Here is a 23,425-nt window from a genome sequence, read left to right as displayed (position 1 = left end):
ATGTGGTTGGTTACACATAAACCATAAAATGACTGCTCATATCAGACGAGCCAGTAACAGAATTCTTGTTAGAGCCTGTACTAGATTCTCAATTTTTTTGCATCAGTGGACACCATTTCTTCCAAAACAATCTTAGCCAAATAACGATCAAAGGAGGCATGAAGTTTGGCAGGGCAGAACGCAGAGCGAGAGCTGGCAGCACAGGAGCTGCGGGGCAGGCGGACTTCCTCTCAACCGCTCAGTTCGCGGTGCGCACGTCCTTCCCCACCGGTCTGAGCCGGCCAAGCGGTGCGCTGGAGCGAATCCGAGATTATCGTGTTGGCCACCCACCAGAATAATTTATCTCACTTTAATCCTCACAGTAAGTGTAAAATAAATTGCTAATTTAATTCTAGAAATGGCCCGATTCGGTTTGTAAAATAGACCAATTCAATTTGATCGCCTCTTGGAATACAACGTTTAAATTTCAGGCAGAAGTTTTATGAAAGAATTCCACTAAGAGAAACAAAAATTCCAATATACACCAGAACTCCACAGCACTTCCCCGACGATGACCAACCTGGCCGTGGCGGAACGGTGCCCACGTTAGTCCTTCATGCATCAAGGCAATGTTACGTGAGGCTATTTACGGAGTCACTCACTCATCTCAAGCGAATTCTACGTAAGAGCTGCTCTACGCCGAGCAGGACTACACTCTGTTCTCTTATTCTGGTTCCAAAACTAGGATGAGGAAAATGTCTCCGGATGTGTTTAATAGTTAAACAGTTCCACTCACTGCTCTGGAAGGCGAATTCAAGGTGTTCACAGAAATCCACAAGACCTATCTTCCTAACTGCTTCATAAAAGTAAAAGTTTTCAGAAGGCTGTTTATTTTTTTAAAAGGCATCAATAAGCTCGTCTCTAAAATTAAAAGCAGACATTCAAATAAAACGTGAATAAAAGTATAAAAGCTTCAAAATTATGGTTAGCTTAGGGGAAAAAAGGTATACTCAAATTATTCTGCATTTCTTTTAAAATATTTAAGGAAACACTTTTAACTATGATTTGAAATACAGAAAGATAAAACCTGATAAAGTTACACACACACACAAAGTCTACATGTCTTAAAATTAAAAAGAAAAACCAACGTCATGAGCAAAGTCAAAAGACAAACTGAAAAAAAAAAACCTGTCTTATCTCAAGCAAAAAATCAATCTCTTCACTACAGAAAGAACACCTAGAAACCAAGAAAAAGAGACTAACAATCAAACAGAAAATGAGCAAAGAACATACACAGACAGTTTATAGAAAAGGAAGTATAAACATATGAAATATGCTCAGCCTCACTCGTAACAAGAGAAAGGCAAATTGAACCACTTCTCACTAATCACGTTTCACCTGCGAGACTGGTGAAACACCAACGTTTAGCTACATACACTACAGGCGAGGCCATGACGAACGGGCACTTTCAAGCTCTGCTGGAGGAGATGCAAAATGGCTCGATCCCCTATGGAGGGCAATTTGGCAATATTAATCAGAATTACAACTCCACTTACATTTGACCCAGCAATGTCGCTTAGGGAATTTACTCTCCAGATATCCCTGGAACAGGTACAAAATTACGCATGGCATGGACAAGGAAGACCATGCTTTGCAGTGTTCTCCATAACAGTGAAAGACTGGAAATAATTCAAGTTGCCATCTCCTGGGGACTGGTTACAATTTGTAGTATATCTACATAACTGAATGTGTAAGGAAAGGAAAAATTAAGAACATATACTATGTTTGCCTGTATCTCTGTGTGTGTGTGTAAAAGAAACGGAAGAAATCATAAGAATCTAATAAAAATGATTACCCAACGGGGTGGGAGGAGATGGGGAGACAGGTGGGAACAAACTTCTCAGTGTATACTTTTCATTCTCAATGTGTATCATTTTAATTTTTGAACCATATATTAAGTCTTCAAAAGTGAATAAGGAAAATTAGTATTGTATCAATGGCCTCATTCTATGCATGAAAATAATGCCGCTATTAGAAATATTACAGTGAATGTCAGGAAACGCCTGACCACTGGACACTGGGGAGAAAAACTAGCTGTTTATCTCCATTTCTCACGGGTCTTTCCTTCCCTAACTTGCAACAGCAAAGTCAGGTTTATAAGGCCTCTCTATTAAAAAAGCTTCATGGAGACTTCCCATGAGTGAGGTAAATGACCAGGGAATTACTCACTGCCCCCATGACCACATGGATGCAGATGCCACCAGGACAAAATGGGGAAAGAATGCCAATCTGTGGGCCAAGAAACGCTCTGCTTTCTTTCCCAACCTGTGCTGAAACCAGAGACCTGGTAACAGTGATCTGGGTCGGGACTGATATTCTGAGATTTAGTTTGGCCTCAGAACCTATGAGAGTGAATGTCCGTCCCCAGCTCTAGTAAAATAAGTGAGTCACTAATATACATATGATGTGTTATTGAATTGTACACTTGAAACCTATTTGATTTGATTAACCAATGTCATCCCAATAATTTTAATTAAAAAAAAATTTTTTTAAAGAAATAACTGAGTCACTACTCAATTATTTTTGTGGTCACAGCTATGTCTAAGTGAAAAACACAGATATCTTTCTTTTCACAACTTTTTTACTTTAATCCCAGGAATTCAAGTAAGAGAAGATAGACAAAAATGCTAAGAGTAAGGATTATAAAAATACAGGGTATTACATACTCCCCTTCAATGATGTATTGACATAACCTGGTGCTTTCCCATAGGGAATTTTTTAGTTAAAAATATGCACTTTGCAAGATTTTCTGGGTTATAGACGTGATATTGAATTATAAATTTTAGAGAAATTAGCAAAGTGCATATATCGAATCCAAAGGAGGCAAATTCTCTGGCCACATTGTAGCGATATTCTACTTTAAAACAAACAAACAAACAAACAAACAAACAACAACAAAAAAACCCACCTAGAATGTAAGCTAAAAGTAAAAATACGAAAACAAAATCCAAAGCCTCTTTCTACCGGTTTAGTCATAAAACTAGTCATCTGCTAGTTTAGTTATAAAAGTACGTTATAACTGATTCTAAAATTTCTACAATGCTTTTCCAAATGTTCAGAATATGAGAAGATCAAAAGTTGGAAGAGCTCTTGAAGACTGCCCAGCCTAACTGCCACCCAGGGAGAAATCCCTTCTTCAAAATCCACTTAGTGCAGAGCAGCTTCTGTAAAACCAAAACCCGGCGTCAGCATTTCCACAGAGAATAACCGACTTCTCTCTCGGCAGCAGCACCGTGACTCCTGGACAGTTCCTTCCTGCTCTGTGTTCTAGGAACCTCAGCATCCCTCCCCAGCCAAAACAAACTGGCCTAAAAAAGTGGATATATTTTGTAACAAAAAGAAAAAAAAAAAAAAAAAAAAACTTGCCTCATGAAACCATTCTGTATAAGTTCTCTTTGAAGTTTCTGATCTTGAGCAGCATATTCAGGAAGTTCAGATTCCAGCGCCGGAGGGAGAATGTTTGGAATAAATTTAGAAAATAGAGTTGGGGCCATCTGAACCCACTCTGCGAGGGAAGGAAAAGACTCATTAAAAAACCATATAAACAAATTAAATTAAATGGACAAGGGAAAGTTTTGTTTGCTCAAATATATTAAACCAAACTAAGGTATACTCCCCTTCTGATAAAGTATACACAAGAAGTCAAATTTCGTTTCTAAAAAGAATTTACAGTGTAAAAGAAAGCAGGTGATTTTACATTTTACTGATGTAACAAAGTTTAATGAAAATTTCTAGAGAAGTTTTGAATAGACCTTTTCAAAAATTCTAACTATGAGGAAAAACATGAATGAGATACATGAAGAATTCTGAGGGGGAGGAGACTTAGAAGAGGTAGTGGAAGCACTAGCCCTACTAAGCACTAATTAAAACAACATCCTGGCCAAGAACAGAACAGTACAGGTAATAATAAGCAGACAAATAAAAAAAGTAAGTATCACAAAAAAGGGGGGGGGGGAAATTGAGCATTTAATAAGTGGGCTGGAGACGACTGGTAAGTACTTTTGAAATAAAAACCTATTCTGATCCATACTAAATAACAGCAAATTAAATAAATATAACAGTAAAAGACAATAATTAAATGGTTGCTTATTAATAAAATGATAATCAAGGGAATAATCTACAGAAAAACATTCAGAAATAAATAAGCAAAGAAGTCTAAGGAAAATATTTCCATCGGACATGACAAAGATGAATTAGTATTTTTATTATAAAATATTTTTACAAATCAGAAGACCAGATAAATGAGTGAAAGACAGGACTGACTAATTTACAAGAAAAATAAACAGAATAAAAGCCCTGTTAATACTCAGAAAAACTCAAGCTAAAATAAACCCAATCTCTAACCCCTACTCAATGAACACTAATTCTAAATAATGCCCACCTGCAGCAGGGGTGTGACAAAACCAGCATTGTCCTTTTGTGTTGGTGGCCCTAATTTAGCACTGTTACCCTTAAAAGATTCTTTTAATCTGGCCCTTTCAAATTTTCCCTCTTGGAAAACATCTTAGCTATATATGACAAAACCTATAAAATGTCAATGCTCTATTTATTCCAGCGAGCTCACTCTAAAAATTGTAATCTTGAGTAAATATAATGCTATATCTGAAAAGAATCACGCCAATGCTGTGCCATGCTGGGTCATTGGTAAGTGAAAAAAACAAATGTCCAACAGGAGAAGAGCTAAGCTAGAAACGGCAAAAAAAAAAAAAAAAAAAAAAAAACAAAAGAACAAAACCCAAGCACTGCAAATGACACAAGGACCAGTCCACTCACTCCTTGTACTAATTCACGGCAAAATGTTCTCAATTGTGTTCTTCCATCTAGATCAACTCAAATATGGCTTAGAATAGGGGTCCCCAACCCCTAGGCCGCAGACCACTAGCAGTCCGTGGCCTGTTAGGAACCAGGCCACACAGCAGGAGGTGAGCAGCAGGCAAGTGTGCAGAGCTTCGTCTGTATCTGCAGCCGCTCCCCAGCACTAGCATCACCGCCTCAGCTCCACCTCAGCTCATCAGGCATTAGATGCTTGTAGGAGCACCGGTCCCTGGTGCCAAAAAGACTGGGGACACTGGTTTGGAAAGAGTCTCAATACAGTGTGCTCTGGGGAACCACTAACCACTCAGAGCTGGCAGGAGTCAAACATATCTGCCATTTCATGGAATTCCAGGCAGTTATTAAATAAAGATGAAGAAACAAAAGTGTGTATTGAATGAAGAAGGGTAAGATGGGATGCCTGCAATTATTTTTAAGCTGAGGCTTAAAATTTTAGGCTTCTGAAGACAGAATTAAAACACATCTAAAATAGTAATGGTCAACAGAACATCCAAGGATTAGGAGCCAGGAATCTACAGTTTAAAAAACTTTCTTGGTTGATTCAGATGCATTCATTACACAAAGATCAGCACAAGAGAATCACTGCAATGAAAGAAACTTTTACATTTAAAATTCAACTTTTAAAATATTTTAACAATCTGTCAGGTGAATAAAACTGCTTTAATGAACCAGGAACATAACTGGTACTGGCAAAACATGTAAATGTCAAAATACGTTTAATAGTATCTCAGAAAATGCACAGGGTACCAAAAGGTTAGTCTGTGATAAAATTCACCTTTTCAAAAGGGCAATTCTCAAATACCGAATTCTCACTAGTATAAATCCTATTATAAGAGCTCAAACTCGGCTAAAATAGCATTTAAATAAACATGTATCTATATGCGTTTCTACCCTCAGTGATTATTTTTATTCTGCAATTTGTTTCTTATGAGAACAGCCAGAGTTTTTATGATAAAGCTGCCCACTTGGGAGGCAAAATTTAGAACTTTGTCATACTATACTTGGATGCCTTCCAAAATAAAATAAATCATTCATAACCTAGCACTAAAAGAAAATTCATGAGCCACTTTAATCACATTTAGAAAATGAAATGCAAAATTCTGAGAAACTGGGAGAAGAAAAAACGTCAGTTTGACACGTAATAAAATATTTTTGCTACTTTATATAACGATACAAATTAAAAAATTATGAATAGAGCAAGACCCAATCCAAATTTAAGTAACGTATTTAAATACTGTAGAAATCATTAAATTGTTTAAAGTAGCCTGAGAAAGAAGGTGTTTCTGATGTCACAGTCTACCCCTAGGACAGTTTTCACTCGGTTTCCATTTTAGCAAGCTAAATTCTGACAAATCTTTTAAATTAAGCAAACAATCAAGCCATCGATTAATTAAAAGAAAATAACCACTGGACCCAACTGGACAGTCATTGACAACAGTTAATGTTAGCATGCTTATTATATTATCGGGTACTGTGTTTTATTGCATTTAATCCTCAAATGACAAAAGAAATTTCACAAAAAAATAAACTAAAGCAGTCCCCCCTTACCTAGGGGGATACATTCCAAGTCCTCCAGTGGATGCCTGAAACCACAAATTGTAGCAAACCCTACATATACTGTTTTCTCCTATATGTACATACCTATGATAAAGTTTAATTTACAAATCAGGCACAGTAAGAGATTAATAACTTAGAACAGAACAAGTATAACAATACACTCTCATAAAAGTGATGTGAATGTAGTCTTTCTTTCAAAATATCTTATTGTACTGTACTCGCCTTTCTCGTGATGATGTGAGCTGATACAATGCCTATGTGATGACATGAAGTGAGGTACTCAGAATGGCATGCAATTTAAAATATGAATTATTTCTGAAATTTTCCATTTAATATTTTCATACTGCGGTTGACCACAGGTAAAGACTGTGGAAAGCGAAACCACGGATAAGGGAGACTACTATACTCTCAATAAAGCATCCCTGTTTCTAGATTGTAGAACAATGTTCTGCCCTGAGAACTTTTACAGTCTCTCTGCCATGGACATTTTTTTTAATTGGTTAGACAACTGAATGTCAAGTCTGAGGTTCTGGCTTAGAAATAGGAAGATAAGTACAAAAGCATCTTGAGATTCCTTTAAATTCACAATGTTTTTATTTTCAGATAGATACACTGGGATAATTTACAAACCTCGCTTTTGAATATAGTGATGTTTGATTTTTGGTTCTACTATTCTATTATCTCTCTTCAAACTATCTTTAAGAAGTGACTGTAACTTGAGCAACATTTCTAGATTCCTTGCAAGTTAACATAACAGGCCTAAGAAGATGAAGTTGTGTATGCCTGTGCATATTTGTAGTGTGAGGCAGAAACTGCATTAAAAAAAATATTAATGCCAGATATGAGATTCAATTTTATCATCTGTGTCTCCTCCAAATTGTTTCTTATATTTCCCAAACAAGTTGGTTTTCACTAGTATAGAGAGAATTCCAAGTGAGCCCTGAGTTTACATTTCACAATGATGAGTACTTTTTTGCCGCAACAAATCCAAATACCATTAGGCCTCAGAAAACACAGAGAAACACTGTCCTCTTGATTAAGGCTGGAAAAACCATAAACAAACAAGTCCGACCCCATAAGAAATGATGTGTAAGTTTACCTGGTCTGAGAGTATACAGGCCTTTCACAATATTTGCCATAGTTGAAGGTGTGACCTGAAATGGTGTTGACTGGGCTTCTAAAAGTAAAGCTGAAATCAGAAAAAAATGGGATATAAAAATTATGTAACATTTACTGACTGTCCACGTTTCTCTTTCTATTCCTACTTCTCCCAAGACTGAAGGGTAAACAAGTGCAAGAAAAAAAGAACAGCCCAAGGGGACAAATCAAGCATTTATACGCTAAAAGAAAAAAAAAGAAATTTAAATCCAGTGCAACAGAGCTCAAACTAAGAAGTACATATGTGCAGGTCTACTGCAATTCTAATGGAAATGATTCAATTCATGGAGGTTCTGAAAACAAGTGAAGCTTTCTAATATGGTTAAGGGGTTTGTGGTACTGAGTGAGTTGACAGTGCTTCCTTAACATTAAGTCTGTGATTTGCAAGATTTATGCGGGGGGGCGGGGGGGGAGGGGAGGGCGGGGGGCGGGGGGAATGTCCTCTACGTCTCTCAATCATTTCTCTTTCCCCCAAATCACCATGTTTGAGGCTCCTGGAATTTTTCTGAAAGACATGCTATTAATTTTAGTAACTGCAATCAGAGTCAGAAACTGACTTTCCAAAATGCTATGTACTTTTTTTCTTACTAAAGGTAAAGTCAAGAGCGATCACACTGGCTCATCCTCGCTTTTGTGACTGGTAACCAGGGACACTGGCTGAATGTGACAAGTCAGTTTTCTTTTAGGTTATCTACTGCCACACGAAAATTTTATTAGATCATTTTTAAATGGATAAGAATAATTCATCTAGAAAACATCATTAACAGATACAAACAGACTGCATTATTTAGTGGATACAACAGGTATACAAAGTTAAAAGAGTTCCTTTTTAATCTCTCAAAGACCTGCAATTTACTAACCAAAAAAAAAAAAAAAAAACCCCATAAAATTTAGCATAGGTTTACTCTATGCCAGGCTTGTAAAATTACGTAAGATGTTTTTTCTGCCTATGTCATTTTAAAAATGGAAACGCCATCTCACTTGGCCAACGATTTCATAGTTTCAAACTTACAATGTGAGTTACATTTGGATTTATGTGATGAAGGCTAAAGGTGCACTGTCCAAGTTTATACTTCTGAGTTTATTATCAGTAGATAGTTATAATTTTGAATGGCATAGATATATTTTCAGACATATATTAAGCACCACCATAAATGTTTTAAAATGCCATGTTCAAAAATTAATATTCTAAATTTTATGTTCTATAAGAGTCTCTTCTACTCAAGTTTCTAATTTCAATGTGTACCCGAAATCCAGGCTCTATCTATGAATCCATCTTCCTATCCTCTGACGAACTGTTTTGGCCCCCAAAAAGCCTCATTCCCAGTAACTCTTCATGTTCAATCACACATTCATTATGTGGTCAAATATATACATTTGCAAGCAACTCTTTCATAACTATAATCACCTTTTTCAAATTTGACAGCTATGAAGAAATGATGAATTCACAGACTAAATTATACAAAAATATACATGAATTAACTGAAAACAATTACATTCAGTAACAAAAGATTATTAGAGTTGAGAAGGTATAATATTTCACTAAAATCTTCTCCACTTAAAAATTCTCTTTAGGAAAACAGTGCTTAAAAGATTTTCCATTTGATCTCCCCTTTTAAGAAAAAAGAAATGGGGATTTAAAGAAGCGGTAGCTTGAGAGAGTAAAGAAAATATTAGGTATGTAACAGGTGCTAGGTATTTCACATAAATTTATTATCACAATCTTTAATTTAGAATTTGCTTTCTCACAAGCTTAACTCTCATCTTTTTTTTTTTTACAGATAAGAAAACTGAGCTTAAAAACAAAATAAAAAAACAGTGAATAAGTCACCCAAAGTAGTAGAGCTAGTAGGTTACAGAAGAGGTCTGAGAATGTGTGTTTAACTCTAAATTTCAGATAATTTCTAGTTACCATGCCAGCACTGAAACGCTGATCCTATATGCAAGTGGTAGTACTGAGAATGTTTACCCTTGGTTAGTTTTCTTCCAAAAAGTATATAATTTAAAAAGGCAAGGATCTCCCTACAATCCCACTGATGGTTGATCATCAGTAAGTAAACAGCTTTAAAACTCGACTAGGACCTTAGAGAACTTCTAGCGCTAACTTCTTTCTTAACAGACGACATTAAAGTCTAGAGAGGTTAAGTGCCCTCCTGAAAGTCACGCGGCTTTTTGACAGCTGAGCTGGGGCTGGAACCATGCTCCTCTGCTCTGTCATCTATTCCTCAGAGCCGCGAGCTCACCCAGGGGCTTCTCTTCTTTACTGAGAAGTCATTCTTGAAATCCAAACTAAAACTAAAAATACTCTTGACTTTAAAAAATTTCAAACTACAAAGGTCTGAACTAAAAGGCAGATCCTAGGGATAATCGCTGAGATGTAATTATTTAAAACTCTCTGTGCAAGCTGAGCTTTAAGTCTTCCACTGCGCCCGGACACGTCTTCTCAGGAAACGTCTACCATTAACTGACCGCGCTGTCACCGTTGCTCAGAATAATCAATACTACGGATACCTCTGATTAATGTATATCCCAGTACTTCTGCTGTTTTCAAAGTTTAATGCAAACTAAAAATTATTTTCAAAGGAAATTTTACCACCAGCCAAAAGCAGATGCCATTTCATTTTGTAAGCATATACGTATGAAAATGATTACACCATGGAGATAGGATAGAAAACGTTATCCGCAGTGAGAAGTCACTGTCTTCACTCATCAAACTGCTAGTACGGGGCATTCAGGTGCCAATTATTTACTGGCAGAGCGGGCGATCGTTTTGCCCTGCTGCTTGGGTTTTAAAACATGACCCTCAAATTCTTTTGGTGCCTGCCCACTGAGAGGTGTCTGTGCCCGCTCCCCAGGACTCTGGGCTCTGCCACTGCCTGCCCAACAGGGTACAGCAAGAGTGGCACCGCGCCAGTTCCGGGCCCGGGACTTAAGCAAATGGCAGCTTCCACTTCCTACATCTTGGGATACTCACTCTTGAAGGAAACACAAGAGAGGAACCGAAAGCCAGCACAACTCGCCAGTCATATAAGCAAGCCACCTTAGAAGTCTCCAACCTCTGATCCAGTCACATGAGCCAATGCTGAACAGAGCAGATACACACTGCCCCACCAAGCCCTGCCCAAACTGCAGATGTGCGAGCGAAATAAAAGACAGTTGTTTTAAGCTACTACACTTTGGGGTGATTTGTTACACAGCAACAATAAATGAAAACACCAGCATTTCCAAAAGAATATGAAGCCACAAAAAGGAAATTACTGATGAGATTTTAGAAAATTATAGAAATTGAATGTAGTTATGTTTTGGTGGAGTGAGATGACTAAATATAGGGAAGTATGTAACTAAAGACAAGAAATCAGTCCTTAACAGCTGTGTTTTTCTAGTCTAAAATATAATTTTAACCTCTCTGGGCCTATTTTCCCATCTGTAAAATAGAGGTAATGACTGTACTTAGAGTTATGAGAAACAAATAAGTTAATATTTGTGAAGTACATAGAACAGGTCCTACCACATAGTAAGCAGTGTGTATGTGTTTTAGAAAATCTTTACGATGACCATCCACATAACAAACACTTATAAAGAGTCCCCTGTGACAGAGCCAAAACCAATAAGGCCAGCGGCCATTTTCTGTGTCCCTTACTTTGAGCACAATGCCTGGTAATTGCTCAATAAATATCTGACAAGCTCAGTTTTGTCTAATTTGTAAAAGCTAAAGGGCCTTTTCAGTTTACTTGGAAAAGAAAAGGTGCATCTACCCTCAAGTGTAATTTTTATTGAAAATTAGATTATATAATAAAAGGAAGACGTGATCTGTTTTATCTTTTTCTCACCAGATCTTGACTGTTATGTTCTTTGAGTATTCTCTTTGCTTATGCCCAATAAAACTGATTTCCAAATTACTGCCAAATATAAAAACATATTTACATAACAAATAAGCTTTTCTACCAAACTGTAGCACTGTTCTAAAGAATTTTGACAAGAAAGATTCCAAAATGCTGTGCTTTATTTTACAATGAATACAAAGACAATGTCAACATCAGAGATAATACTTAAGTGGCTATAATTAATAGTTGGGACATCTCATGAGAGAGTACAAAGATTTGTGTTAACATCTGCCCAGCCTTAAAAAAAACAAAAAGTCATACTCCCAAGATTCTAGATCTCTATTCTAATTCTGGAATTTCTTAAGAACATAATGAACGTATATTATCTTCATCCATACTATCTGAAAACTCTGTCTTTCTAAAATAAACTTGCCCAATATTTAATAATTCTTTCTCTTAATTCACACTAAAAAATGAAAGTGTTTGTGGTCAAGCTTACAATTCTCTTGTAAATTCTGGTAAATGTTCATTGTAGTAGAAACTATGACTCTGAGGAAAGCAAAAATTAAGTACTACAAATCCAAAATGTACCAAATTCTAAAAAATGATGTGATGATATACACTGCATAAAATGAGCTTTTAAAAAAATTTATTTTATTATTAGTTTCAGAAAATATGAGCTTTTAAAGGATGCTGACACACTAGGTTGTAAGGACTTCCTAAACTCCACTCGTAGACGTATATTCTTTTACAAAAGATGGGATAAGATGCCATCTACGGAGAGGGGGCGGGGGCCCAGGAACAGAGAGAGAGGAAAACCTAACTGAACTTGGCACTTTGACCTGCTTACTTAATAATCTACATTGCCACATTAAACATTTTACAAATCCCAATTCACAGAAGAGAAAAGACAGGATCAGAGGCTAAGAAGCCTGTCTAAGATAGTTAATAAAAGACAGGGCCAGTCTACAGAAGAGTTTTTGTGCTCAAGAGAGGGTTCTGCACTACCGTTTCAAAGTTATAGCATTGTGCTCCGATAGCTGCCAGTAACAAAGTTAAGGGTGAACCCCTTAACCATATTCCCCCTACTGTCAGAAGGGGGATAAAAAGGCGGCAAGTATCAGGCCGGATGTGAAGGCATTGCCCAGTAACTGGGCAAAGTGGCTCCCAGCTCACTGGGTGACCTTCGAGTCACGTTTTCAATTCTTCAGGTCTCTCTTTACAGAACTGGGCTTCAACACTTCCTGCTGTGTGACTCAGAAGATGTCAACACTGGAGTTTACGTGCCCACGCTCTCTGATCGAGACAACATGTATGTCACTGCCAGTGTGATCTCACTCCTGTAAGTTGAATTACTTACGCATTAGGCTGTAAATGTGCTTTTCTGCAACATGTTCCGTAAACAGCTTTATAAGGTCATCTTTTAAGTCTCTGTTAAGCTTGGTTTCGATGTAAAACTTATTCTGAAAAAAAATTATTTTTCAGTGCATCAATCAGGGGGAAATGATTAGTTTAATGAACCGAAACACTAAAAAATAAATCATTTTAGGAAATAACTCATAAAGGCATCAATTAAAACACAGAAACCCAACATCGACCAACAAAAGAAAGCCCAATCCTATTTATACGTCTTTCTGGCATGGGGTTAAAGAGCACATAAAGATAAAATGCTATGAACCGTACACCTCCAAAAGAACATGGGAAGGTACCTGACATTAACTGGACGTGGACATACAGACACATGGGAACCACACTGTGTCACAGGCATTTCACATGCCCTTTAAAAAAGTACGTCATCGTCTAAAGGCAATACCGGAATCGCTCGTGAAAGGTCCCCCATTTATCAATGATCTGGGCTGAAAGCACGCAGCACACATGAACTGGATGACTCCCCAGCACACACTCCACTTCAGGGCTTGGTCTGTCATTCAGCTTATGGCATTCCCTAGAGATGGTCTTTGGTTCAAAGGTAGACACGTGATTCAAGGTTGATAATCAGACTGAGAGAAACCTAAACTCGAGTGAAAAGCATCTTAGGTCATTTTACAACCATGAGGAGAACAAGATGAAACAGATGTTGTATATGGCAAAGACACAAAAAAGAACCTGAATCCTTGGTGACACCGTTGAACCACAGATTCAACCAACCCTGGAGACTGCCATATATTTGAAATTTTCTTATAGGAGATAATTCTTTCCCTTGTTTACTTAACCCACTTTAAGTCATGTTTTCTGTTTCATGGAGCCAAAAGCATCCTGATTAGAATGACTGGCAAGTCAAAAAAGATTGAATTTGTTCACGTTTAAATGTTAACTCAATGTATAGAATGGAAAATACAAAGAACGTTAAGTTGCTCACTGATTCTCACTTAATTCTTAACACAGTATTTTTCTCTTTAAAAATTATAAAAAATAATGCACATGGTCAAAAAATAAAACCATGCAAAAAGGCATGCAATAAAAAGAACTGTCCCACGGCAGACCATCTGCCCCATTCCTACAGGTCCCACTCTACGCTGGGAAAACTTTTAGATATTCTTTCTAAAATATTACTTGCGTATATGTGGACACACTTTTTTTCCCCCTAATGAAGAAAACACTTGCTAATAAAATATTACACACCGCTCTACATCTTGCTTTTTCACCTAATGTTCTATCTTTGGAAGATTTTTCTCTAAAATAACAGACATGTCATTATTTTTAACTGCATATTTTTCTACTGTATCTTCTATAAATTATTTAAATAATAGTCCCGTGCCGATCACAGAAATTTCTCTCAGTATTATGTTTTGTTTTTTTCTTGTTTTTTTTTTTTTTTCAGTGAAGTATGGCTTACAGAGAATAAATCATTTTGAAGACTGGTATTCCACATACAGTAAATTCTGTGCTGCAGAATACGGGATCAACCATTCCCTAATCTAATAAACAAGGAGAGAATGGGAGAGTGATTTCTAAGGGTCCTTCTGTTTAACAGGGACACCGGCTTTAAGATTCCGTGACTTTATATATTTAAAAGAGGGAGGGGCTGATTAACAAACAAAGTCACAGACTACAAATTACACTCAAAGAAGGCATAATTCTCCAAATGAAAGAGCATCAGAGTGGAAGCAAATTTTATTGTTCTACTTTTTTAGATTATCGTACTTGGCTTTTATCATAAATCATGTTCTTAGATGCATGTCTTACACTCTATTTTCTGAGGACAAGGAATCTTTCTTACACATTTTGATTCCTCCACATGGCAGAAATAAATGCTAATTGGGTGGTTGCTGATATTAATGCCTGTCTATTCAGCAATGTTACTTGAAATTTTTAAACAAAAAAAAAGGGTAAATAATTCTCTATCAACACTATTGAACATTACTAAAATAGATGAATTTCCATTTCTAACATAATATATAGTAAAAGAAAAACATGCTTCACTCTCTATGCTTAGACCAATAAACCAAGCTATTTAGAAAAGAAGAAACAGCTCTAACTTACCATATATATGAAAAGAGGCACAATGCTCTGCAATGCTCCCATATATTGTCCAAGAGCTATATTAAATCTTTCAATATAGAGATCTGGAGGGCTGGCCTGTGAGAAAGAACAAAAATATGATCATTCTGGAAAACCAGGTATAAAGACTGTCCACCACAATCAAAAATGTAAATAGACTTAAGTCTAAGTCTAAATACTTATATATCCTGAAGTTTAGTTGAAGCATCTGTCATGTTCCAAATTCTGCCATATAAAACTGAGGTTTGGTTAGCTGTCTTTAACTGTGTAACTTTACCATGTTAATTAAAAGGCTTGTTCTGTTAATGAGTAAAAAGGTACATTCACGATTAAGATAAAGGATACAGACTTTTAAATTATCACTGAATTATATAGACAGTTCCTATAGGAACCAAACTATATTTGAGCCTGGAATAGGATAAAAAAAAAAAATTCAAGGAAGTGGTATATTCTAATATTATATTAGAATAGCTACTGAATTTTTATAATTACCTTAGGCATGCTAATATTCTGAGTTCTACACTTAACTCGGTTGTAAACCACTTCAGTAGCCAACCGATTATAAACATTACTGGCTAGAAAGCAGGGACTCAAATGGACCACATACATCTGCAGCTCTGGAGAGCAGTAAATAAGTATAATATATGCCAGGCACTTATCTCGTTGTTAGCAAACACCAAGTCATAAAGCCATAAAAGAGAACAACACTTCCAACTTTACTGCATGTTGTAAACTGAATTTATGTGTACCTCAAATTCATAGGCTGAAGTCCTAACCAGTGCAGCAGTATTTGGAGTAAGGCAGTAATTAAGGTTAATGAGGTCATAAGAGTGAAGCCCTGATCCCACAGGATGAGCATCCTTGTAAGAACAGACGCCACAGAACTAGCTCGCTCGCTTGCTCTCACACGCTCTCCCTGCACGATCAAGGCCATGTAGCACACAGCAAGAGGGTGGCCGTCTACAAGCCAGGAAGAGAGCTCTCATTGGGAAATAAATCGGCTGGCACCTTAACCTTGGACTTCCCAGCTCCAGTATTGCCAAGTCCAGCAAGTGGTAAATCCCACCATGCCCAGCGTGGCCCTAGAAACAAACCTGAGTGGGAACGGTGGGAGATTGAGAAAAGAAAGAAGAGAAAGCGGGATCAGGAGGTCCACTGCCCCCTGACGGTGGACAATGACCCAGCTTATTTTCTGCAAGCTGCTTTTATACAGGAACATACAATTGCTGGCTTATGCAGTTTCGTAGCAACATTGTTTCTTCTACTTTCTCCTAGACCACATTTTTCTTATGACCTTCAGCTTATCTATCTGCCGGTGGCTAGGTTTGTACTACCTTGTTCTCAGGAGGAATTTGTGGAGGCGAAGTAACCCTTGGTTGCCTTCGCAGGCTGCAAGGACCCTGTCAGCTTACAAACCGCTCTCCACCCAGCATGGTGAGAAATAACTTTCTATTGTTTGAACCACCCAGTCTGTGGTATTTTGTTACGGCAGCCCAAGCTGACTAGAACACTGTGTTTGACAAAAGTGAATCCATGTACCGTTTCATTTTATTCTCTAAACCTAAATTAGTTAGATACCATTCTAATATTGAATAAGCACACAAAAGGGCAAGTAATTTGCCCAAATTTAGACTGTTAGAAAATGACAGCTCCCTGAATTCCACCTAAGAATCCACTCCTGGGCCAAGGAGTTGGGGGAATGGGCATGGTACCAAGCATCGAGCAAATAAAAATGACTCTACACATCTCATTTGTGGCAGGCAGTCTGGCAACTGGACAACGATATCAAATACAGAAATTTCATCTTGCTTTTACACAAGAATACAAAGAAATGCCACACTGAAAGATTCCTAAATATTAAATTTAAACATGTGACATAATAAAACCATTTCAGCTAAGCTGTTTTAGAAAGGTCCAATATTATTTTAAAATAACATTTAATTCATATTTTTTTTCAGTTGTACTTACAAGCTTGAAAATGTATAGTGAACTCTCCTTACTTCTAATTCATCTGCCATTATTACTTACAGATTTGTTTGGTGCACACTAGGTGCTTTTTAAACATGTATTTGTTAGTCCTCCTAACTGCCTGTACAGAATGCATGTCATTTCCATTTTTCATATGAAGAAACCAACCAGGGCTCAGAAATATTCAGTCACTGGACTATGTCTTACAGCTAATAAGCCAGAGAGCTAAGTCTCAATCTGATTCCTTCCATCTATTTACATTCCTTTTTCAGCATCCTAAAACTTCTAGAAAAAAGTTCAAATTTCCAATTTAGAGCACACTGTTTACCTCTCTGCTTTCATCTCCTGTCCGTTCTCAAACATGCAGCCAGGCACAGCAACCACACGGAACTACTCCGCAGTTACTCAGCAGTATTAGCGTGCTGTCTCGGGCCCCCGTGACTGCATTTTCTACCTGGACGCCTTTATCATCACCCCCTACCCAGACTCGCCCTGGTTAACTTCCATTCATCCTTCAAGACTTATGTGCTTCCTCACAAACATCTAGGATTTATGGCCCTCCGCCTGGGGCACCATTGCACTTAATCACTTCTCCCACTGGGTGGTCTCTGTCACTACACTTCATGTCCCTGGAGAGTAAGATCTAGGTCTTCTTTTTATATCACTAGTGCTGACCAGAGTGTGGAACATAGTAGGTATATATAAAGGCATTTCTTATAAGGATAGAGTCTTACTTAAATCTAAATCTATAAATAAATAAATCGAATCTAGCCTCATTTAAATCTTAAATTATTTTACTATTTAACAAGGTTGTATGACATTAGGCAATTCATTTAGTCCTCTGAATTTCAATTTCCATACACATAAAACAGCAAAAATACTGACTGTGCTATTTCTAAGACATGCTTAGAAATACAGAAAATAATGTGTAAATCCTTGAAAAATGTCAAATACTATAGATGCATATGCAACAAGTGAATTCTTTTCTGAATTAACTACTTGTCTGTCTAAAGCTTCATAAAAACCCATTAACATTTTTAAAGGGATTTCTTATTAACTAAAGAAACTTGTGAAAATGGTTCCACATCATGGACAAACTTTGAACTGTAATGAATAGAAACACATGTAATATCTTTCTCTAGAGTGCTTTAAAAAACTCTGGAAATGATATTTCAGTATTCAAAGAAATAAAATTTTAAAGTATTACATGAAAAAAAATCTGAAGAGTTTTTGCATTAAAATAATTTTCCATTTTCACAAAAGGACACTTTATCTATCCAAAAGTTAAAAAAGTATGAACATTGATCAAAAGACACATTTAATAGCAGACAGAATAAAATTGAATTCCTTAGTTCTTTTCAAGAATTCCCAAAGCCTCAAAGGTTATGAGTAATAAAAAGTACTTTTTGTACTGAATCAAATGTCAGAACATTTACTTAGCTTTTTACTTCCATATTTCAAGCAGCACTTATTCAAAACCTTTGAAATGACAGGACTATAAATTATAACAGTCTTCTAAAATAAATCCAATCTCTTTTCTAGGAACCTAGAGAAAAAAACTATTTAAAATACCTAATCAAATTATTCCTCCTTAAAACTCAAGTTCAGTATACTTTGGGCTCCACTGGGGAAATTGCTACCTATTCGATTTACATTATTTCAACATGAATGTATTTGGCTTGGACAGTAAATGAAGTTATTTATCCCTAAAACAAACAAGCTTCATTTTCTTCTCAAAAAGAAAAAGGCGCCAGAAAAATGATCATTACAATAAACTTGCTCCAACTTCTCATAAAAGACCCAGATTCCCTGAAATTTAGAACATAGTTTATAGGAGGAGTGCTTTAATTTCTTGGTTTTCTTTTTTTAGTGAGTAATGTATTCATCTGGTTTAAAATTCAAATGAGTTCAAAAGGGTTTCATTGCTAAAATAACCAACACTTCAATTCCTTTATGCCCTTCCAGAAGAATTTTATGTATATATAAAATAATAAGTATCCCATTTATACCCTTTTCCGCACAAATGCTAATATATGATCACACTGATGTGCAATTTTTCTAAAAATGTATCTTGGAGACTGTTTTATTCTAGTGGCTCTCACACATTTTAGTCTCAGAAACAGTTTACATTCTTAAAAATAACTGAAGATTCCAAAAGCTCCTGTTTATTATGTGGGTTATGCTTATTAATGTTTACCATATTAAAAATTGAAAGTGGGTTTTAAAAATATTAATTTATCCTAAAATGACAATAAACTCATTTTATTTTAATAAATTTTAACGTTAAAATGCAATTATGTATTTTAAATGTAAATAATTATTTTCCGAAAAACTAATAAATAAGAAGAGAGGTATTATTTCTCCATTTTTGCAAGTCTCTTTAGAGTCTGGCTTATTAGAAGATAGCTGGGTTCTCCCATCCGCTTCTGTACTGAACCAGCTGTGATGTGTTGCTTTGGTTGAAATAAATGAAGAAAATCTACTCTCCTACAGAAGCGGAGACAGCAAAAGAAGGCGTATTTTAATAGCCTTTTCAGATAACTGTGAACAGTCTTCTGTGAAACTTGACTAGTGGTAGTTTCTTCAAGGTTAGCTGCAACAAGAAATCAAACTATCAATGAATTCTTTGTACTCCAGTAATTACAACCCTATCTTCCACTTTGAATGGATCTTCCACACACATTTCATATAACATCACAAATTGGTCATTTGGAAAATACTGACTCGCTGAGTTATGCAGATCTTCCAAATGTTAACACATTTCACTAGGCAATATCAAAAAAATGCATCTGTTCACATCACCACCTGTCTCATCAGCAGTCTTTTTAGGTTTTGGGAAGTGATCATGGTCAAGGTGGTAGATACAGGTTTTCAATAATTCTAATCTTCACTTCAAAACTCAAATTTTATCATTAGCAACAAATACTGTCAGTTGCTTTCCTTGAAGTGACAGACTTACGTCACTGATTTTTGAGAAAATGTCTGTCAAATACCGAAGTCTAAAATAACTATAGTTTGTCATTCTTTCAAATAAAAATAATGTTCTATAGAGGGGAAAAAAACCCAGCTAGTTTAGGTCAAAACTCATATAACCACACAAGTGCTTTTTCCCGAAACAATCACTGTACTTTGGTATGCGGCTTCCCATTTCATTTTTTTTAAGAATATTTTTAGAACGTTTTTAAAAGTATACTCAAAGTCACAACTTAATGAAATTGATCATTTTCACAGCTTCCCATCGAGGACACTCGCAAGTGAAAGTGGCTTGTTACCGCTTTTGTTTTCTACTGTGAGTGTGCAGAAGTGAAGATTCACGGTAGGACACCAACAGTGTCACTCACCATTGTTTCCATCAGAGCAAATATCAACAAAGTGAAAAGGGCAAGTAACATCTTAGTAGTATTAGAAAAATAGTCTTGATTTTGCAGACCCCCTGAAAGGATTTCAGGGACCCTCAGAGGAATTCCAACCATACTTTAAGAAACCTATTCTTGTAAGTACTACACAATGTTTGAATGTACTGTTTAATCAGTGTCCCTATTGATTACTTGTTGCTAATCTCATCACCACAAATAATGTTGCAACCAAAAACTTCATACAGATGTTATTTTGTAGAAAGCAGTTCTAAAGAAAAGATTTTAAGTTAAAAAAAGGTAGAACTGGATGATAACCTTATGTATCATTAGATAAAAACAAAATAACTTTGGCACCTAGTTTTAAAGACCAATCTGGTAATTATCATTTAGTAAGTAAATTGAGAGAAATGCCTTAGAGCAAGAAAGGAAAGGTCTGATTTGATATTTATCAAACCTTCACAGAAGGGGAGGAGAACGAAAGCTCGTTATCTGAAACTATGAAAACTGGATAAGGAAATGTGGTTACTCTCATTAGATGTTTGTTAATTTTAGAAAGGCATGATTCATTTAAATAATTTTGCTAGCCAACAGACTTAAATATACTATGATCTAGGTCAGTTCTGGGCCCAAAAGAACTTTCAGTGATGATGGAAATGGTCTATACATCTTCAGTGTCCAATATGGTAGCTGCAAGCCATGTGTGGCTACTGAGCACTTGAAATGTATTTAATAAAACTAATGAACTGAATTTTTATTTCATTTTAATTTTAACAGTTACATATGGCTAGAGGCTACCAAACTGGACACTACAGATGTAAAATACAAACAAGTTCCACAATTTCATATTTATATTCCTCCTCCTGCACTTTTGCCCACCCCCACCCCATTAAAATGAAACATGAAAAAATTTAAGAATATGTGCTTTTATGTTCACAAAAACATTCTGGTTGTCCTTAAATAAATGACTTTTCCATGTTAAAATGAAATAGGGAGAAAGAAAGGATGGGAAGAAAGGATCTAATAAATATTACCAGGCTTCTACATCTATCTTTTCAGACGTACTACATGTTCACTAAAAATTTTTTAAACCAGAAATGCAAGTACAGAAGAATAAGCACTACCAACATTGGTAGTAACTACTATTAACATTTTATTCTGTTCGTATACGTGCGTGTGTGTTGTGTTTTAACAAATATGGAATGATATTACTATGTAATCTGCTTTTATCACTCAGCTACATTATCAACATCTCTACAACACAATTTTAATGACTGGACACACCATGGTCTACCTCATCAGTGCCTCTAACAGATACTTATACTGTCCTTTGCTGTCTACACTGTCCAGGTTTGCCTGGATACTTTCGATCAAGACCAGCACTTCAGCGGTGCAAATGTGTTCCGTGGCTTCAGCAACAACACGATCTTATGTTAAACATGCGGCAAGAGAGACCGGCTTCAGGAACAATGGCTCTTCTACAGCCCAGTGAATCTCAGAATGCATCTCTCCAATGACCTCAAAGCTTGTACGTGACGCGGATTCCTCTGCCACGCGCCAAAGCCCTGACCTAGAAACTTCCCAGAAGTGTGTATTTTAATGAGAACGTCAGGGGAGTCGTTACACAGCGGACTCAGCAGCTGCTGAGCAGGGGGACCTCAGTGGAGACCTCTTCAAAGGCTGAAGCAGTAATTACCACATGGCACGAGTTACTGCAGGATGGTAGCAACAATTTAGCTGTCAACTTTACTGAAATTAATAAAAATATGATACACTAACATTTTAACATCAGTGTTAAGACTAAATGAATTTTTCCTTTAAATTTGTTTGTTAGCAAATTCAGTGATTATAAAGTTATTAAAATGTAACCTTGAAGTTCCACCTCCACTTAGAATGCAGAAATTCATGAGAGAACATCGGTCCCACCCTTTTGAAAAAAAAGTCTGCTTAACCTACAGAATCCATTTTTTGAGCTCACCAGAGACCTGAGGTCTCTCTGTTTTTACATACGCAATGTCCAACCAGGTGAAATGAATTTCAAAAGGTGACAAGCTCCACTAAGGAAAAGAAGGACACACCAACTGCTGCTCCTTTGGTGACGGCAGCCATAGAAGCTGGTAAGAAAACCACAAAGTTGTAAGGAGTCATTTAAGGCCAAGTGTGAACTGACAGCACAGAACCCCTGGGAGCCCCTCACAAGGCAGTCCCCGCCTACACGCCAGCTCCTGTCCACAGGTTTCCACTGGGTCTCCGAGCGGAAGAGGGAAGGCAGGGAAAGGATCTGAGAGCCGGCCTCCGCGGCACAGATGTGTGAGGATGGGGCGGCCGTGTCTGAAGAAGCCCGTGCCCACTCCAGGCGCCAGTAGTGAAAAGGTGGCGATCGGCTGCCAATGGAAGACGCGAACGAAACTGAGTGTGCCCTGCGCCCTCCTCAGATGCAAATCAAAAGCCACCTGTAACCTGGTGACCCTTCTCTGACCAAAGGCAAAAACTGTCCACAGCTGGAGGAAGGACAGGTTGTCCTCCAGCCCTCCCGTCACCAGCTAAGGTCAGCTACTGCTGGGGAGCGGGGAGAAAATCCACTCAGGCCCAGGTTTCGGCACTATTACAGAGCAAGAATACACTGCTGCTGAGGGAAGTGCAGGAGGCGTGCTCGCTCCCAAGGCCTTTCTTTTAAACTAGACTCAAGGCTACAGGATGCAGGGGACAAGAGGACAAACAGGGGTGAGAGCAGGAAACCCTCCTGAGGTCTCGACCGGGGCAAAGGTCCGGAGCTGCAGGCCAAATCTGGTCCACCACGTGTTTTTCCAAAGAAGGCTTTACTGGAACACAGTCATGCCCATTCATTTACGAATCGTCTATGGCTGCTTTCATGCTGCAACGGAAGAGCTGATGATGCAGCTGACGGCGGAGGGGCGCGGGGGGTGAGAACACTGAGAAAGCCCCTCCTCCGAGGGCTCAGACTCACAGGGACTACCTGTGACTGAGGCAGGAAGGAGAGAGGCAAACCAAACCAAAAACTGAAAATCTGCCCTTTGCCTCCCAAGCCTTGCACCAAGTGGCAAACAGCCATCCGCTCACTGTTAGGGAAGGGGCAACAGTACAAAAAGAGGCCCCCTCAGTGAGGCACGGCCTTCTGAGAGCTGAGGGCAGAGCAGGAGCACGGAAAAAAGTCCTGATTCACGCTAAAGA

The 23,425-nt window shown here is 37.4% G+C and overlaps 1 protein-coding gene across 2 annotated transcripts in view; it reads right to left on the bottom strand.

Annotated features, from left to right (window-relative positions):
- The window catches only part of CACUL1 (CDK2 associated cullin domain 1), a 66,593-nt gene that overhangs the window by 8,016 nt on the left and 35,152 nt on the right, over positions 1 to 23,425 (bottom strand). Inside the window, exons 4-7 of one of the 2 annotated variants that reach the window (XM_011359240.2) lie at positions 14,895 to 14,990; positions 12,772 to 12,874; positions 7,529 to 7,618; positions 3,406 to 3,544 (exon numbers count right to left, since the gene is read on the bottom strand). In XM_011359240.2, the coding sequence (XP_011357542.1) occupies positions 3,406 to 3,544; positions 7,529 to 7,618; positions 12,772 to 12,874; positions 14,895 to 14,990 (428 nt within the window). The remainder of the gene's footprint in view (positions 1 to 3,405; positions 3,545 to 7,528; positions 7,619 to 12,771; positions 12,875 to 14,894; positions 14,991 to 23,425) is intronic. The other variant, XM_011359241.2, reaches the window with a different exon arrangement.

This window comes from Pteropus vampyrus, unplaced genomic scaffold (genome assembly GCF_000151845.1).
Source record: "Pteropus vampyrus isolate Shadow unplaced genomic scaffold, Pvam_2.0 Scaffold46, whole genome shotgun sequence".
Taxonomy (NCBI): Eukaryota; Metazoa; Chordata; class Mammalia; order Chiroptera; family Pteropodidae; genus Pteropus; species Pteropus vampyrus.
Note: the sequence above shows the minus strand (reverse complement) of the source record. Positions and strands in the feature narration are given on the sequence as shown.